The following is a 20,450-nucleotide window of genomic DNA, read 5'->3' as shown; positions in this document are numbered from 1 at the left end:
GCTTTGAAAAACTACTACGAGAACATACATTGCACTTTTAACATTTGTTTACAGTTTCAACATACATCTACGTAAGAGATGCCCCAGGTCAATTGGAGGATCGCATAGCCAAGTACCCAATGAATGAGTAGCTTATTCGTAATCTCCTACTCTAATCTTCACCCTGAGCAGAGCAACAAACCAGCAAAAGCGCACTATTCAGCCATCTTTAATGCTACCAAAGTGCCGGTAAAACATGTACAGTGTTAGTCTCAAGTAGAATGGTTAAACACAAAATCTCAGTAAACCTATTGTTCCAAACACTTTATGAGCTGTAGCCAGCCAAGAGTATGGTAATATCTCAAATACGAACCTAATAGCACCATAAACCTACCAACTATACAAAGTACTAAAATGAAGTAAAAGTCGTCAAGATCGAACATAACGAGCTACCAAATGATGATATCTTAGCCTCATTATCCTTCCTCACTAACCTAAAGCTCTGAACTACAGAAAAATAAAAACTACAAACTGTACATAATCCAGAGGGTATGCCGATAAACACAAAGGCCATCAAACAGCTAACATTTGCTATCCAAGTTTATCCTACTCTCCCTGACACCCACAAGCACTATTAACCAGCCAAGAATGATTTGCCGCTTGGCCATTTAAGGCCAAGAGAAGATCCAATCTGCCATAAAAAGATAAAGAGAAATAGGACATTTACATCTTCTATCCAGGTAGTTGAATTCTCGACTCCCTCGTTATGCTCAAACTTTCATATGGCTAGTGCACATTGTGGAGCCTGGTCATTAGACATGCTGTTACCCCATTGCTGGTTCGACTGACCTTCCCCAGTTCTAGTTCCTCCCGAACCGTTGGACATGTCAGCCCGTTCTTCATGGGCCTCATGCGAATGGGACCCTCCTGCATCTGATTGTATACATAAATTTTCCAAATGTCAAAAGAGAATAAAAGCAACATCCTGAAACTATCCAATAAAGATCAGAAGGGTAATCAAAACCTGATGATTTATTTTTCTCATCAGCAGAGTGGCTAGAACCTTCAGCTTCACCCTTCTTCGCAAAACGTCCTCCTGTACCTCTAGCCCTTCTCAAAGCATGTTGGTGGCGAGACTCGTGGAGATATGGCTACAGAAAAGGGAAACACGCACACACACACACACACATATTAAGGATTCAACACATTCAAAGGTCACAAGAGAAAATTAGATACGAAGTCTACATGGATCAAGCATGCAATTACCTTTCTGATTTTGATAAGTTTCCTTTCCAGCTCAGCTTTAGCACGGACCTGCCTCCGTCTCAAGATTCCATGGTACTGCTTAGCATTAACATAAACAGGTTCTTGCGCCATCTCAAGAGGTAGAGGCATCCTAGGTTGATGCATCCCAAAAAACTGGGGAGGAACCTAATCATATCATACATTAAAGGAAAGATTTAGTCACACAGGCACACATCATTACCCTACTCAAGCCAAAAACAAACAGCATATCTTATTCATAAAACTAAGGCCAAACAGATACTCAATAGCAAGGTTTTGGACGATTGACAATTGAAAGCATTTAAAGTTGATAGATGAAACAGACCTCTAACATGAAAAACCTGTAAAACTGTAAACACAATCGCAAACACAACTGTCCTAGCTAGCTTTATCAAACATTATACAGCTGAATAACATCCAATCCATGTTTATTTAGAGGTCATTACCCCCTCCCTTCTTAAAGCAATTACTGCTAATGGGAGAGATGTCGAGTTAGAAGGTGGACAAAGCACATTACTATAGATAAAACTCATCCAAGATCATCAACCGGGAAGATAATATTACACTCGTATTTCCCTAGAAAAAAAAAAAACATTTTTTCCCCTATTTTAAAAATCCTAAAAGTCCTAAAACTTCCAATTTTCACAAGTTGTAAGATTAAGGCAATTATCATAAACCTTAGGCTAACCACAAGCACTAAGACAAAGTGATGCTAGGACAGAACCTTAAGACATAAATCCAATCAGTAGTCTGGAGAACGCCACAACCCTGATAATCTCGTCAATAGAGCCATTCCAATAGCAGAATAAGCTATTTAATGCTTAAGTCTGCCAGCAAATAGTCATTTCAAAAAACAGATTTAGACAATTAAATTATAGACTTGTTGCTTTAACAAAAATAATGCAAAAGTGTGCCGAAGCCTAGAGACTGTCAGTTCTCAAGCAACAAGCAAGCTTCAGCGATAATCAGTTATTTTCTTTATTTAAGGCAATTGACATTTTAACAGTGACTACTTCTCGTAAATGAAGCAGAATGGAGGTCTATTATGACCATCTATAAAATGGAGGTGACTTCCAACAGTGGGGAAAAAATGGAGTTAGACAATTTAGAATCCTACTTACTCGGTGGATATATATGCAGGAGTTCTCCTCCACAGATATATTACCTGTTAAGTAGGATATGTGATTTTCTGCTCCTATACATAAATGTCGCAAATTGCAAGCATTCTTTACTTTAAAGGTTCCAAGTCCAAAGCTGTGTGGAGCTAACTGCAGTTATGTCACTGTGTGCGGCCATGTGGGTCTAAATGAGCTTAAGAGACTACTAGAGAGTGGAAAGTGGTTTCAGAAAGGACTATGTACTGCTTGCAGAGAGAATGTCATTAAGCTAAATGCAGAATTATTCATGCTGAAGAACTGCAATTGAAGAAGTTTCTCATGCGCAGAGAACATATGCAGAAGAGCAGCAGTCATTTCAGAAAGTGATTACCAAGTAGCGAAAGCCATTTGCATATAAAGTGAATTAGACGGCCAAGATCCAAGCATGGAGAAGAGGGTGGTCGGTCAGTGTCACTGCTCTAGGGATCATCTGTGTAGTAGCTGCTAGTTCTTGGGGCATAATGAGACGTTGCAGAGAGAATAATGTGGTAAGATGGTAGTTTAATGGGCTCCAGAACAAATTGAACTAATCAGAAGGGGAAAAAAGGTGATACTTTCACATCATAGAGCTTTCACATGGGAAAAAACAAACATACACCAGACAATAGGCACACACACTAGACAACAAGAAGTTAAATTAACAACACAGCTATTAATATATTTCTATGCATCCCTTTTCCTTTGACAATGATCTTTCCCTCAGAGCAATCACAAATTATGAGTAAGTAATTGTAGGTTATTAAGGACAAAAAAAACTCCTAGTGCACTCCCCACTTCCCCTATGACAAAAAATCACCAGTTACGAAAATATAAAGCGACCTACCAGGGGCTGAGATCCATAGGCAGCCATCATTCCTCCATAGTAGAGATCAGGATAAGGAGCTGACGCGCAGGCCTGCATATAGCAGTATAGTATTACAAAAATAGTTGGTTGTAATATATTCATATTTGCAGTAATCATCATTTGGCAAGTCTAGCAGCGTAAACAAAAAACATGTATCACTTACAATTGAGTGACCAACAAGTTCTAGCTGTGGATGCTGTGAATAGTAATCTGCACTTCCGAGAGACATACCAGACTCACCATATTGCGATTTCTGAAGATCGTGCCCACAGCTACCGTCTTGAGGCAGGGAAAATAAACTGATTAGCATAGCGAAGAGAATCTTATATTGGTTCCTTATTAAAGCAAAAAAGTAAATTAAATTCCTACTTTGCATTCTAGTACAAGTCCAGCAAGTCTGCAACTAATGTACAAATCTTAAAATCTGTTAATGATTTACTATTTACATACTACATACAGACACAAGCCCATAAACACACACCCATCCTAGCCCTCAAATAATAGGGGGGGGGGGGGGGGAATTAGAAAGCAAATAGAGTATGAGATACTTCTTCCAATTAATTATAGAGCACCGCATTATGAACACGCCATTATCTTGGCATAATGATACTCCCCCCATCCCTAAATAATAAGCCACATATAATAAAAGGTAAAGCTAAGGAATTGGATAGAACTATCATAATCATCCTAATTGAAAAACTTTGCATTATTACCATGCCATAGAGCCCACAAAGTATTCTTTTATTTAAGTTACCATCGGTTAAGATTAATATGGACAAGTTGTAAGTTTTGATCGACAAAATTTTAAAAGTGGACTATTATTAGACAATCCAAAATAGAAATGTGGCCTAATATCTAGAGAGGGAGCGAGTAACATATATGTGGAACAATACCTCGAGGGGTAGAAGTAGAACCTGTAGTTTCTGAGTCTTTGCTGGTCTCTTCTTCATCATCCCCCGCATTTGACAGTGACTGGTCATCTTTAGATCCCGACATCTCAACTGGATGGTTTAGCAATGTTGGTTTAGGAACACTTCCAACTGCATCAGTTAGAGGCAATGGACCATATCCAGCCCCTCGCCACCACTGATCAGAACAAGCTGCTGATGGTGGAGTATTAGTTTGGGAATTAGGCTCGGGTTGGCTTGCCAAAATAGATTTTGATGGCATGCTTCAGTTAAGCACTTAAAAAGGCATCAATCACAGATATTCAACTTTGAACCTGCAAAGTGTTTAACCTAGATCAGCCTAGAGATTCTGCAAAAATAGCATCAAAAAACCAATCATGTGATTTTAACATTGGAAAAATACAAGTCAAATCCTTAAGCTAAAAATTTCGAGCAAAGATCCTGTTTTCCAACTTTAAATTCTTCCAGTTAATAAAGTAATCTATATAATTATTTACTCCCTCTCAAACTTACGTGTGTATTTCTATTAATCTCAGGATCTTAGACCTATCACCTTTCCACATTTTAGCTTACGTACTACGAATTATATGATTTTCTCTAATTATCGTTTTTTTATTACTTGTATTAACAATAGTCATCTCCTCTTAATATAATTTTGCTGACATAACCTATCCACTAATCAAGAACAAGATCATAATCTCGGAGGTACAATAATATTATTGACCTAAAAGACTAAAACTAGTTCTCCGAAACATGATTAGCTGCTTTCCCCTATCTTACCCTTATCCAGTCCTATCACCTCTGGCATTGAATTCTCAAAATTAATGAATTCACTGACTTCAAGTACTCTGGATATGCTTAAACCAGCTTCACAATCTATAAGCTCACTTCGAGCTTGACATAGGAATCAGCCGAATTCCAAACCAATCTGGAGTCATCAAATACTATAGATCCCCAAGTAACTAATAACATATATCATCATCCCCTTCCAACACTTCAATTGAATTACACAGTCTACCAAGATTGTCAAAAAAAACTAATTGCATGAAGCTGAAACACCCTTTTTCCTGGGAAGCAAAGTATGACAGGACGATTCGTCATCTACTAGATCAATTGTCACATATCTTAGCAATCACCCGTCTCAACCCCTTTCTGAGAGAAAATTGAGAAAGATTTATGTCACCTTCGACACTATCTATATCGCGATAACTCGAACACTGTATATGATCCGAGACTTTCTTCAATCAATATCTCTTTAGGTTGTTAAGAATTCAGGTAATTTAACATGCAGAGTGCCCCAGAATTTGACAACCTTCAACACTTTGCCGCTGAGAGACCATAATTCACTCATAATTTTAGGCAAAATAAATGCAACATTTATCAAACTAAAAGCTAATAAATTTATAGTCATGATTTCAATAATCAATCCAAATCAATTTAAACAAAATCCCAATGCAAATCCCAACAACAGTTGACAAACTAAAACCCACCAAAATTCCCCAAATTATCATAATCCAATCCCCTAGCTCAATCAACGATGAAAATCAAACAAACAGGATCACAAACAATTAATACAGAATTCTCAGAACAATTAAAACTTATAGATATCGACATGCAGAAACCCTAACAACTCAAAATAAAATTACCCAACAAAAATTCGAAAAAAACCAAAATTCGCATCGAATTACAAACACAAACACCAATTAAAACCTCAAAAGAGACGCTCAATCCTCAACAAATTCAAATCAGACCAATCGGAATACAAAAAAAATACTTACTTGGAAGAAAAATTCTCGCTTGATGAAACAAAAGAGAATTAACAATAAGAACCCTAAAATTTTGAGAATTTCGAAAAATTGGGGGAAACTTTCAATTGAATATATCAAAATTAATTTGAAATTCCACCCAAAAATCAAATTGTAAAAATTTAATTTTGGGTACTTTTTGTTTTTTAATTTTCTCTCTCTAAATTTTATTTATTTTTTCTCCTCCAATCTTGTGAAGAAGGAAGTCGTAGCAAAGTCTTTCGTTGGGTAGTCTTTTTTTCGTTTTTGTTTTTTAATTTTTGAAAATAAATAAATAAAAAATAAAAAAAATTGAGAGGAGGAAAATAAACGGGAAGACTGCGCAACAGAACAAGAATGGTATAAGGACGACACGTTGAAGTGTTCCAGTGCTCTCGTGTTACTTCACTATACCTCTTCACTCTTACTACTCTCCCCTTTAGCCGCCACTAGTTTTCACTCTTTAAAATAAAAAATTCTAAAATAAAATTCAAAAAAAAAAAAAATGTTATTAACCTGACCCAAATTTTACCAGACCTATTACTAACCCGACCTAAAAATTCAACCCGATCTGTTACAAACCCGATTCAAAATCAACACGACTTGTTATTGACCCGACCTAAATTCAACCCAAATTGCTCCTAACCCGATTTCAAATCACCTTAAATGCAATTAGGAGCACCTTATTATTGTTGATCAAAGCATTTTGTCTAGGGAGACCAAGTCGGTCCAGGCCAACAAAAGAAAGAAGCATCATCCTCAAATTTAAGAGTTAAATAAAGGATATATTTGTTGTATGGTCAAATGACATAATTATCTTCCAAAATTATAGACTATATTTCTCTAATATATTATCATATATATTATAGTCAAAGGAAATAATTATTAGCTTGATAAAAATGATAATTATCTATTTATAGTTAGTTGAACTCGAATATGACCTAACTTGAAAATGACCCGACCTGATCGTAACCTGCAAATTATTGACTTGAACATAAACTGACTTGAATTCGAGAATGACCCGACTTGGAAATGACACAACCTGATTATAACCGGCAAATTATTGACTTGAATCAAACCCGACTTGAACCCGAGAATGACCTGACTTGAAAATAACCCGATCTGATTATAATCCGCAAATTATTGACTTGAACCGAACCCATCTCAAACCCGAGAATAACCCGACCTGATTCTAACCCGCAAATTATTGACTTGAACCAGATAATTAGCATGGATATTAGCCTTCAATTTTGGAATTTTTTGAATTTTTTTCCCCCAAATATTAAAAATTGCCGAAATGTTTATCATGGTCCCTAATACGTCATTATATGATCCCGAGATGTATTCCCTAAAATTTCAAGGCTTTTTAACACCGTGACCCGAACACTCCAAAATTTCTCAAAAAGCGTGGATATAAGCCTTCAATTTTTGAATTTTTTAACATTTTTTCGGCCGCAAATAAAAATTGCCGAAATTTTTATCATGGCTCCTAATACCCTTCAGTAGTCCAATAGGGTGGGTTGAACTATCCAATTTGCTTTTAAACGACCAATTTACCGATTTAAAACTTGCATCGATTTCATTAAATCAAGCCTACCACGAACATTTATGACAGCATATACTGATCATATATGGTTCCAAACGGCATTATATGACCTCGAGATATATCCTCTAGAATTTCAAGAGTTTTCGACACAGGGCCCGAAACCTCCAAAATTTCTCAAAAAGTGTGGATATTAGCCTTGAATTTTGGCATTTTTTTACTTTTTTTCACCGGAAATGAAAATTGCCGAATTGTTTACCATGATCCTTAATACCCTCCTGGAGTCCAATTGTTTGGATGGAACCATCCAATTTGTCTTTAAACGACCAATTTACCGGTATAAAACTTGCACAAATTTCATTAATGCAAGTCTGCCACGAACATTTATGACAACATATAATGATTATATATGATTTCAAACGGCATTATATGACCCCGAGATGTATCCCTTAATTTTTCGAAGCTTTTCCACAGTGGGGCCTCGAAATCTCTAGAGTTTCTCAAAAATCGTGGATATAATTAGCCTTCAATTTTAGAATTTTTCGACTTTTTTTCACCCGAAAATAAAAATTGCCGAAATATTTACCACGGTCACTAATATCCTCTGGAAGTCCAATTGGGTGGGTGGAACCATCCAATTTGCCTTTAAACGACCAATTTACTGGTTTAAAACTTGCACCGATTCATTAACTCAAGCCTACCACGGACATTTATGACAACATATAATGATCATTTATGGTTCCAAACGTCATTTATGACCCCGAGATGTATTTCCTAAAATCTCAAGGCTTTTTGACACCGTGACCCGAAACATCCAAAATTTCTCAAAAAGTGTGGATATTAGCCTTCAATTTTGGAATTTTTTGACTTTTTTCGCCCGGAAATAAAAATTCCCAAAATGTTTACCATGGTCCCTAATACCCTCCTGGAGTCCAATTGGGTGGGTGGAACCATCCTATTTGTCTTTAAACGGCTAATTTACCGATTTACAACTTCCACCGATTTCATTAATTCAAGCCTAGCACGAACATTTATGACAACATATAATGATCATATATGGATCCAAACGACATTATATGACCCCGAGATGTATCCCCTAAAATCTCGAGTTTTTTCGTCAACGGACCCCGAAAACTCTAAAATTTCTCAAATAGCGTGGATATTAGACTTCAATTAAGGAATTTTTTGATTTTTTTTCGCCCGCAAATAAAAAATTAACGAAATGTTTATCATGGTCCCTAATACCTTCTGAGAGTACAATTGGGTGGGTGGAACAATCCAATTTGCGTTTAAATGACCAATTTACCGGATTTTAACTTGCATCGATTTCATTAATTCAAGCCTACCACGAACATTTATGACAACATATAATGATCATATATAGTTCCAAACGTCATTATATGACCCCGAGATGTATTTCTTAATATTTCAAAGCTTTTTGACACCATAACCCGAACACTCCAAAATTTCTCAAAAAGTGTGGATATAAGCCTTCAATTTTTGAATTTTTTTGACTTTTTTTCGCCAGCAAATAAAAATTTCCGAAATTTTTTATTATGGCTCCTAATACCCTTCGGGAGTCCAATAGGGTGGGTTGAACTATCCAATTTGCCTTTAAACGGCCAATTTACCGGTTTACAACTTGCACCGATTTCATTAAATCAAAGCCTAACACGAACATTTATGACAACATATAATGATCATATATGGTTCCAAACGGCATTATATGACCCCGAGATATATCCTCTAGAATTTCAAGAGTTTTCGACACTAGGCCCGAAACCTCCAAAATTTCTCAAAAAGTGTGGATATTAGCCTTCAATTTTGGAATTTTTTGACTTTTTTTTCGCCGGAAATAAAATTTGCCGAAATGTTTACCATGGTCACTAATACTCTCCGGGAGTCCAATTGGGTTGGTGGAACCATCCAATTTGCCTTTAAACGACCAATTAACCGGTTTACAACTTGCACCGATTTCATTAACTCAAGCCTACCACGGACATTTATGACAACATATAATGATCATTTATGGTTCCAAACGTCATTATATGACCCCGAGATGTATTCCATAAAATCTCAAGGCTTTTTTGATACCGTGACCCGAAACATCCAAAATTTCTTAAAAAGTGTATCTAAACGACCAATTTACCAAACTACAACTTGAACTGATTTCATTAATTCAAGCCTACCACGAACATTTATGACAACATAGAATTATCATATATGGTTCCAACTGCATTATATGACCCCGAGATATATCCTCTAAAATTTAAAGGCTTTTCGACACCAGGTCTCGAAACCTGCAAAATTTCTCCAAAACATGGATATTAGCCTTAAATTTTTTAATTTTTTGACTTTTTTTTCGCCCGGAAAGAAAAACTTCCGAAATGTTTACCATGATCCATAATACCATGCGGGAGTCCCATTAGGTGGGTGGAATCATCCAATTTGCCTTTAAACGATCAATTTACTGGTTTACAACTTGACCGATTTCATTAAATGAAGCCTACCACGAATATCTATGACAACAAATAATGACCATATATGGTTCCAAACGACATTATATGACCCTGAGATGTATCACCTAGAATTTCAAGACTTTTCTACACCGAGCCCCGAAACCTCTAAAATTTCTGAAAAAGCGTGGATATTAGCCATCAATTTTTTTTTATTTTTTTTATTTTTTTCGCCCGCAAATAAATATTGCCGAAATATTTACCTTGGTCACTAATACCCTCCAGGTGTCCAATTGGATGGGTGGAACCATCCTATTTGTCTTTAAACTGCCAATTTACCGATTTACAACTTGCACCGATTTCATTAATCTAACTTTACCACGAACATTTATGACAACATATAATTATTATATATATTATGGTTCCAAACGGCATTATATGACCCCAAAATATATCCCCTAAAATCTCGAGTCTTTTAGTCAACGGGCCCCGAAACCTCCAAATTTTCTCAAAAAGCATGGATATTAGACTTCAATTTTGGAATCTTTTCACTTTTTTTCGCCCTGAAACGAAAATTGACGAAATGTTTACCATGGTCCCTAATACCCACCAGGAGTCCAATTGGGTGGTTGGAACATCCAATTTGCCTATAAACGACCAATTTATCGGTTTACTACTTGCACCAATTTCATTAACTCAAACCTGCCACGAACATTTATGACTGATGTGTCCGTTTTATATAGTATTTTACCCCCGTCCCTTGGTCATAATTAGTAGTGTTTTTGGCTCTTTAGAGCCACTTTTATTACTAATTGGTGTTTTCTAGTGTTTTCGTAGATTTGGTTGACTTTTGCAGGGATTTATGCTTGTGGAGTATTTTCCCGAGATATTTTGGAGCAATCACGAGCACTGGAGAAGCACGACCAGATTTTATAGCCCAGGGCCGGTTGGAGCCATCGAACCGGTGATTAAGGGCTCGGTAGAGGTGATACCGGGGCGTTTGGACCGAGTATTCAAGACCCAAAGAGGAAACCTAGATTGGCCCGAAGAATTGGAGCCCAATCGAAGTCCAAATATTGGCCCAAATGATCCGCCCGGCCAAAAAGGCTGGCGCCCGGAGGCGCGCCCGGTGACGCGCCCGGCCGGGCGCGAGATTGTTATTAGAGGTGAAAAAGGCGCGCCCGATCGGGCGGTGCCTCGCCCGATCGGGCGCGTGTTTATTTAGGAGACAATTAGAGTCGTTTTAATTTGTTTTAGTTTAGGATTTTTGTACGGAGTATAAATACTCCTCCGTAATACGTTTTTAGATCGTCTCTTCTTTTGGAGTTTTGGGGAGATCTTCTTCTCTCTTCTTCTCCTTTCTTCTTCTCTTAATCCTTTCTCCTAGACTTTCTCTCTCTACTTAGTTTTCTCTCTCTAAACCTTTGTTCTTATTTCTTTGATTAATTCCAGATTTATTTTGGTGACGATTTCTCTTCCCTTAATCTTAGTTATTTATTTTATTCCTTTTATCATGATTTATTTTATTGCCTTGCTTAGTCTATATTTAATTATGTGTGAGTAGTTTAATTTCTAGGGTTTATGGGGATCTAATAAATGATATGAAGGGGTAAATTATTGTTGTTGATTATTAATGCTAGATTAATTTCCTATTGATTGATTTAATGCTCTGTGACTAGATTAGGCCTATCTTTTATGCATGAGTTTGACAATATTGATTCAAGAATCGAGAGATGAGAATTAATGTTTAGGTCTAGTTTCAATAGGCAAGTTAATTTATAAATTGTTAAATCAAGATTCGAGAGATGAGAATTAATACCGGTAATTTAATTGTGTGATTGTAATAAGTAGCGAGAGCCCTTTACAATCTGGTTAATTGATGCATTGATGATTGACTATTATTGATTGTTGGTATTGCATGATAATTTCTTATTGGATTGTTTTAATGTTTTACAATTGCGGCTTGTAAAAGTATAGCAATATTAAATTGATGAATCGAGCAGATGTTAATTTGATATTAAAGGCTATTTTCAATAAGAACTTAGATCTAGTAAATTGCGAGAGCCTGTTAGATCTATGTTGATTAATAAATTGTGAGAGCCTGTTAATCATGTTATTTATGCAATGTCAATGATTGATTACCCTATTTTACCCCGGAGTATTATTTATTGGTGAACCTATGCCCTAGATCCTTTTATATATTATTTTCTCCCTTTTCCTACTCTTTTTAGTTTAGTTTCATATTCAACTTTTAATATTGGTTACTTAAATAATTTAGATTATAATATTTAATTAGGAGTAAAAAGACTTGTTTCCCTGTGGAGATCGACCCTACTTCCCTATCTACTTTAGTTAGTGAATTAGGTAATTATTTTTGATTAGGGGATACGACTTTACCCTGTCAATGACAACATATAATGATTATATATGATTTCAAAAACGACATTAAATGACCCATAAGATGTATCTATTAAATTTTCGAGGCTTTTTGACACCGTGATCCGAACGCTCCAAAATTTCTCAAAAAGTGTGGATATAAGCCTTCAATTTTTGAATTTTTTGACTTTTTTTTCGCCCGCAAATAAAAATTGCCGAAATTTTATCATTGTTCCTAATATCCTTCGAGAGTCCAGGCCAATTGGGTGGGTTCAAATATCCAATTTTGCCTTTAAACGGCCAATTTATCGGTTTTCAACTTGCACCTATTTCATTAAATCAAGCCTACCACGAACATTTATGACAACATATAATGATCATAAATGGTTCCAAACGGCATTATATGACCATAAGATATATTCCCTAAAATTTAAAGGCTTTATGACACCATGCCTTGAAACCTGCAAAATTTCTTAAAAACGTGGATATTAGCCTTCAATTTTGGAATTTTTTGACTTTTTTTCGCCCAGAAATAAAAATTGCCGAAATGTTTACTATGATCCCTAATACTGTCCGGGAGTCCCATTGGGTGGGTGGAACCATCCAATTTGCCTTTAAACGACCAATTTACCGGTTTACAACTTGCACCGATTTCATTAACTAGAGCCTACCACGAACATTTATGACAACAAATAATGAAAATATATGGTTCCAAACGAAATTATATGACCCCGGGATGTATCCCCTAGAATTTCAAGACTTTTCTACACCAGGCCCCGAAACCTCCAAAATTTCTCAAAAAGCGTGGATATTAGTCTTCAATTTTTGAAAAATTTGACTTTTTTTCGCCCGGAAATAAAAATTGCCGAAATGTTTACCATGGTCCCTAATACCCTCCGGGAGTCCAGTTGGGTTGGTGGAACCATCTAATTTACCTTTAAACGACTAATTTACCGGTTTACAACTTGCACGGATTTCATTAATTCAAGCATTCTATGAACATTTATGACAACATATAATGATCATATATGGTTCCAAAAGGCATTATATGACCCCGAGATGTATTCCCTAAAATATTAAGACTTTTCTACACCGGGCCCTGAAACCTCGAATTTTTTTCAAAAAACGTGATTAGCCTTCAATTTTTGAATTTTTTGACTTTTTTTCGCCCGGAAATAAAAATTGCCGAAATGTTTACCATAATGGTACCTAATACATTTTGGGAGTCCAATCAGGTGTGTGGAACCATCCAATTTGCTGTTAAACGGCCAATTTACCGGTTTATAACTTGCAATGATTTCATTAATCCAAGCCATTAATCCAAGCCTACCACGAACATTTATGACAACAAATAATGATCATATATGGTTTCAAACGACATTATATGACCCCGAGATGTATCCCATAGAATTTCAAGACTTTTCGACATCGGGCCTTGAAACCTTCAAAATTTCTCAAAATGCGTGGATATTAGCCTTCAATTTTGGAATTTTTTTACTTTTGTTTGTCCGGATATAAAATTGTCCAAAATTTTTTATGTGGTCCTTAATATCATACGGGAGTCCAATTGGGTGTTTGAAACCATTCAATTTGTTGTTAAACGGCCAATTTATTTGTTTACAACTTTCACCGATTTACCTGTTTACAACGGCCAATTTATTTAACTTGCACCGAACCCGACTTGAACCAAAATTGAACCTAACCCGTTTTAACCTGTCAAAACCTGAATTTAATCCGACTTGTTACTAACTTGACCTGAATTCAGCCCGACCCGTTCTTAACCCGACCCGAATTTAACCCAACTTGTTACAAACCCGACCCGAAATCAACCTGAGTTGTTGTTGACCTGACCCAAATTCAACCCGACTTGTTATTGACCTGACCTGAATTTTACCAGACGTATTACTTACCCGACCCAAAAATTCAACCCGATCTGTTACTAACCCGACTCGAAATTAACACGACTTGTTATTGACCTGACCTAAATTCAACCCAAATTATTCTTGACCTGATTTCAAATCACCTTAAATGCAATTTAGACCACCTTATTATTGTTGATCAAACATTTTGTCTAGAGAGACCAAGTCGGTCCAGGCTAGCAAAAGAAAGGAGCATCATCCTCAAATTTAAGAGTTAAATATAGTATATATTTGTTGTATGGTCAAAGGAGATAATTATCTTCCTAAATTATAGACTATAATTCCCTAGTATATTGTCATATATATTATAGTCAAAGGAAATAATTAGCGTGATAAAAATGATAATTATCTATTTATAGTTAGTTGAACCCAAATATGACGTGACTTGGAAATGACCTCATCTGATCTGATTGTAACCTGCAAATTATTGACTTGAATATTACCTGAATTGAATCCGAGAATCACCCAACTTGATTATAACCCGCAAATTATTGACTTGAACCGAACCCGACTTGAACCCGAGAATGTCCCGACTTGAAAATGACTCGACCTGATTATAATCCACAAATTATTGACTTGAACCGAACCCGACTCAAACCCGAGAATGACCCAACCTGATTCTAACCCGCAAATTATTGACGTGAACCGAACCTAACTCGAACCCGAGAATTACCCTAACCCGTGAAAACCCGAATTAAACCCGACCTATTGTTCACCCGACCCGAATGTAATCCGACCTAAACTAGACCCGACCCAAACCTGATAAGAAGTATTACCCGACGTGACCCGACTCAAGCATGACCCAAGCTGAACCCGACCCGTATAGGTTATGGAATTAATCCGAATTGACCCGACCCGAGTTGACCCAACTCATTTTCCCGAATTGACAGCTCTAGTTGCAAGTGATTTCATTTTGTAGATTAGTATTTAGTATACCGATATATATGTAATATTAAGAACACAAAGCCTATCTATTTGTTTTTATGAGATCACAATAATTTTGACCAAATTTTGAGTTGGAATGTAAAATGATGTATTGCATTACTCAAGTCTCCAAAGTAACCCTATCAAGTAAATCGATTTCTGTATTTGTATAGTTATCTTTAGCCTTTTATGTCAAGAAAAAATGTACCATAAATAATAGGCAAAATGGTCAAATTAAGCTATTTTAAATTAGTGAATTGATGACTATGTTGACTCAATCCACTGCTAAAGAAGTAAAGATCAAAGATTTTGTTAAGAAATGACATCAACAACTGACCAAAAATATAAAATCCAAGAACTAGTAGTGTATACAAACCTTTTCTCAAACCTTAAAACCTAACTCAGGAATATTTGCAATTTTGCATAAGCTTCTAGAGTTCTAGGAAAACGTGTTGCTATGTAAGAGCAGCTTTTGGGAGTCCAAAATATAGCAAGTCCAATATTTAAGGCCCATATACCAATACACATTGTTTGCAAGCATAGGACTTGATATGCGAGTTCATTTGAGAATGCTATAAAGAATTCTTAGCTTATCTTATGTATAATAGTCAATCTAAAGGCCTATTTTGTTCGGCTTCATTTCAGTTCAATTTAATTCATTCAATTAAGTTTGGCTTTAATTAGTTTAGTTCAATTTCTAATTTCTTTTTCTCATAACAATTCACTACAGCTCTATTCAATTCAGCTCAATTCAGTCCCAATCAAATAAGTTCAGTTCAGTTGTTTTCAGTGAATCGAAACAGGCCCTGAGACTTTCGAATTTTCGTTTAATCTTCAATTGATCATTTTCTTTATGAAGTGATATGTTGAAGGGTTCAAACAAGGTGGGACCGTGGAATAGATTGGGGTACTTGTAAATTTGTAATGAGCAATACGTGATAATAGCACCTGATATATAAAAACTATGGGTAAAATTAGCATTGTAAATTACAATAATACCTCATCGTTAATACAATGATCTTGATCATTGGATTTGGTCTGTACAGCGACATTAATATCTTTGAATCCTTCACTAGTAGTCTAGTGTCAAACTCTGATAAATTATTTATGAGAGAGAATAGCTAATATTTATAGCCTACATAAGATAACCTACACAATATAAACTCTATCATATAAACTTCCATAAATCTATCTTTGAATATCACTAAGATATATTATTATCCTAAATATAATATCATAAGATATATATGGAAAATATATCACAATAATATATTTTCCTATATTCCTAACACCCTCCCGCAATCGTAACGGCAGTAACACGAACGTTATGATTGGAAATTCGCACTTTGTTGAAGTCGATCAAGTTGCACCTCTCTATTGATGTCACCTTCAATTTTTTTTTTATTTAAAAAAAAAACGAACTTTTGCTACCACGGCCCTTTGCTGGTGTCCATGGTCTTTTGTCACGGCCCTTTGCTGGTGTCCGTGGTCTTTTGTCACGGCCCTTTGCTGGTGTCCGTGGTCTTCTTTGCCACGGCCCTTTGCTGGTGTCCGTAATCTTCTTTGCCACGGCCCTTTGCTGGTGTCCGTAATCTTCTTTGCCAGGCCCTTCGCTGGTGTCCGTGGTCTTTTGCAATTTTTTTTTTTAAATAATAAATAATACGCCAAACGTGGCTTTTCTTCATCTCCTTGGAGATGCAATAATGGAGGAAGCACACTCAAACACTACAACCTAACCAAATCACATATGACCATTCATATTGATCACATACACCAATAATAACCCACGTATCACATGGTTATTCCAAAAAAAAAAAGATTAAATAAAAAAATAGAAATTTCAAAGAGCAATACTATTGCATAGCGGAAGCAAATTTATGAATCCCACCGGTGGGTTTAATATTCTAACCCACCGGCAGGGGGGGTATTTGTGTGAACGGTCCCAAGATTTAACCTGCTCTTGATACCATGATAAATTATTTATGAGAGAGAATAGCTTGAATTGTATTGATGATCTTGGCTAATATTTATAGCCTACATAAGATAACCTACACAATATAAACTCTATCATATAAACTTCCATAAATCTATCTTTGAATATCACTAAGATATATTATTATCCTAAATATAATATCATAAGATATATATGGAAAATATATCACAATAATATATTTTCCTATATTCCTAACAAACTCAATTAATTATTTACTTTATTGATTTATTATACGAATTGAAGTGAAAGGTTTGCTTTTAAATTAATTATACGAAGTATTATTAATCCTTTTAAATTAATTTGCTTTATTGATATTTTTTTATTTTTTATATTTTTTTTTACTACGTAGTAGTAAGTAATATGGTTTGGCTTTGTGAGATATCTATGCTAGAAACAAAAACAGAAAATAATGCATGAGTTGAAAATTCAAATATATCACATGAACTCATTAAATGCAACATGTACAATGGCATCTAATTTTATTTACTAACTCACAAAAAAAAAATAAAAAAAAAATAAAAAAAATAATTAAATCAATAAAATTGGATAAATAATCATAAAAGATTAAAAGCTAGGCAAAAGCATAATTACATGTCAACCTTGTATTGTGTTGTTACTCCATTTATATCAAAATAACAATAAAAAAATCTATAATTTGATTGGCATATTTGCCAATACAGAACGTCACTCTGATCAATAATCTCTTCAAGTATCAACATGATTGAATTATAAACAGTTGATATTCGCAAACCATACATTAAAACGATTATGACAAGTGTCCACATGACTATATTATTCTCTGTATATTTAATTTAATCTTATGTATTAGTATTAATGAGATCAAAGTGAAGTATGTGAATAGAGTAAAAGTTTAAATTAAAAATTCAATTTGAAAAAACTACGGAGTAATTTTTTTCCCCAAATGAGTATATGTGCGATTAACTTTTGCCAACCCTAATAAGAACAAACAAATACCCCAAAAGAAAAAACACATCGAAGGAGGGAAAACTGAAGAAGTGCTGCCCAAACTTTAATTACAACAGTAGTTAAGCTAGTAATGGTGTTTTGACCCAAAAGCCAAAGTATTACTAGAAGGAGCAAAGAGAACCTCGGATTCTAGAAAAGCTTTGATGAGTTTTCTATGACACATACTTCATTTAATTAACTCAATTTTAAAGAAAAAGAAGCATTTGCTTTGATATAATACATATATATTTTCACGTACATTATATCATTGGAATTATAAAAGGAATTCATCAACTTTAGCAAAAAGACACCAATCCAAATGCAATTTATTTTTTTAATTGATTCCTTCCTATGAACATATTTTGTCAACCCTCATTCCGAGAAACCACTTACATTTTTTTCAACTTAATTTATGTCCATTTGTGACAATCAAGTGTACTATTACACGAATTAACAGTAATTAATATGTATGTAATTACTTCACGTAAACTTCCTTGATTTTATTATGAAAAAAAGGATTCCCTACTTTTATATATGTCGTGTATCCTTATCTACTTGATAATAGTTCAATGTCTTGGTTTATTTACATACCATGCACACTCAAGTATTATATAGACTAAGGATTTGCATCTTATACCTTACATCACCTTTTTTTTTTTTTTTTTTTTTTTTTTTTTTTTTTTTTTTTTTTGAAACGATTAGTTTCAAGCATTGATGAGTATTTGAGCATTGATGATGATTCGTTTATCTTGAAAACCTTGCGAATGTTTATATGTGAATCGTTTTATACTAGAGAAGATATAAATTAAATACAGTAATAATTTAGTCTAGTGTATGGCAATTTTAGTAGAGGAGGTTAATCCTCCGATCCTTTACTTGTAAGTGTAGGGGAACATAATTTGTTTGTAACAGGACCAATCGTGCCCTCTTCTTGGGTTGTTTACCTACACCAACTCACGTTTCCCCTTAAAAAATTTATTAACACCTCCATTTATTGATAACATGTTGTTATATATTATTTAAAAATGTAATGGAAATAAAAAATGAACTTAGTTTAGTCAAATTACTATTGGGACATTTCTGTGGCGCAAACAATTTGCTAATAAGTATACAATCCTAATTAGTAATTAGAACTAATTATATATGTTGTAATGGATAAACTAAGACTTATGGTGGTGTTCCTGACAAATGCTAGTGAAAGTGATCAATATACATATTTAAAGCTAGAATCAAAGTTTAAAACTTTAGCTAATCTTTTGAACTCTTAATATCGAGGACTGAAACATACAAGGCCAACATAAGTACATGTAAATTAATTATCTTTAATAGGTCACATATTATCGGCCCTAACTTTGAGAATGATTGTGATTTTGGCCTTGGTAATTTGATTTCAATTAAAAGGAAAGCAAAAGCAAAAGATGAGCTACAAAGATATGTCATTTCCGTACAATAATAAAACATTTTAGTCTCATTTATGCAATCTTTATTAGTAGACATAAATGTAACTAAAAGCATGAGAGAACCCCATTACATAGTTTTAAAAAGAAAATATTTTCTAATAGAGGATCATCAAAGATATAAATCTAAGAAGAAAAAAAAAGTAATTAGATTTGTCTTACATATTATAAGGCATTGAAGCTCCTTAATCAAGGCTTATTTGGCCAGGTTTATTGGATAGTTATCTATGATTTAGGGCTTATAATTGGCCAGCTTATATTGTAGTAGACAAACTAAGCTAATAAGATAAGTCTAGACCACATGAGTTATACTATGTGTATAGAAAAGAAAGTAGAATAATGAGCTAGGCTGAGCTAAACTGAATTGAATTAAACTGAAGTAGAATAATACTAAGTCGAGCTTAACTAATTTGAAGATCATTCCAAATAAAAGCACAGGACCTTGTATATTGATCTTGTAGGTAATACAAAGTCGAGCTTCACTTGATGTCCGATCCACGAACCCTCATTACAAAATGCTAAACTAAAGCCATACTTGTATTAGTTGTATATCTTCATCATATCGTATGAGGAAGTCTAAAGGGATATTGTTATTTATGTGTATGTGTTGGTATATAATAATAAGGATATAATGGTATGTTAGTATAACAATAATAGGTGATGAGACCACATTTTGTCACTTTAATTTATAAATTTTTAGTATACCACTTACCATTACAAGTTTACAACCATTTATAATATCATTACACTACCAATAACACGATTTCATAACCGAATAGTATATATACTAACTTCAAAAGCATACCATTTTAGCAATCTTAAGTAACATCATAATCATTTATAGCCTATATATATATTAT

The 20,450-nt window shown here is 34.7% G+C and overlaps 1 protein-coding gene across 2 annotated transcripts; it reads right to left on the bottom strand.

Annotated features, from left to right (window-relative positions):
- Positions 1-278: 278 nt before the first annotated feature.
- LOC145628449 (nuclear transcription factor Y subunit A-1-like) lies at positions 279-6,224 on the bottom strand. 2 transcript variants are annotated; one of them, XM_081680742.1, is made up of 7 exons: positions 5,951-6,224; positions 4,158-4,486; positions 3,428-3,543; positions 3,244-3,315; positions 1,246-1,410; positions 1,004-1,130; positions 279-912 (listed from the first exon to the last, which is right to left on the bottom strand). In XM_081680742.1, the coding sequence occupies exons 2-7, from the start codon at positions 4,432-4,434 to the stop codon at positions 758-760; spliced, it is 912 nt and encodes a 303-aa protein (XP_081536868.1). In that variant the 5' UTR covers positions 4,435-4,486; positions 5,951-6,224; the 3' UTR covers positions 279-757. The 2 variants fall into 2 exon arrangements, with proteins under 2 accessions (XP_081536868.1, XP_081536869.1); XM_081680743.1 differs by having other exon boundaries at positions 4,179-4,486.
- Between the last annotated feature and the right edge of the window lie 14,226 nt (positions 6,225-20,450).

Source organism: Chenopodium album, chromosome 4, assembly GCF_948465745.1.
Source record: "Chenopodium album chromosome 4, dcCheAlbu1.1, whole genome shotgun sequence".
NCBI lineage: Eukaryota > Viridiplantae > Streptophyta > Magnoliopsida > Caryophyllales > Amaranthaceae > Chenopodium > Chenopodium album.
This window is presented reverse-complemented; position numbering and strand designations above follow the sequence as displayed.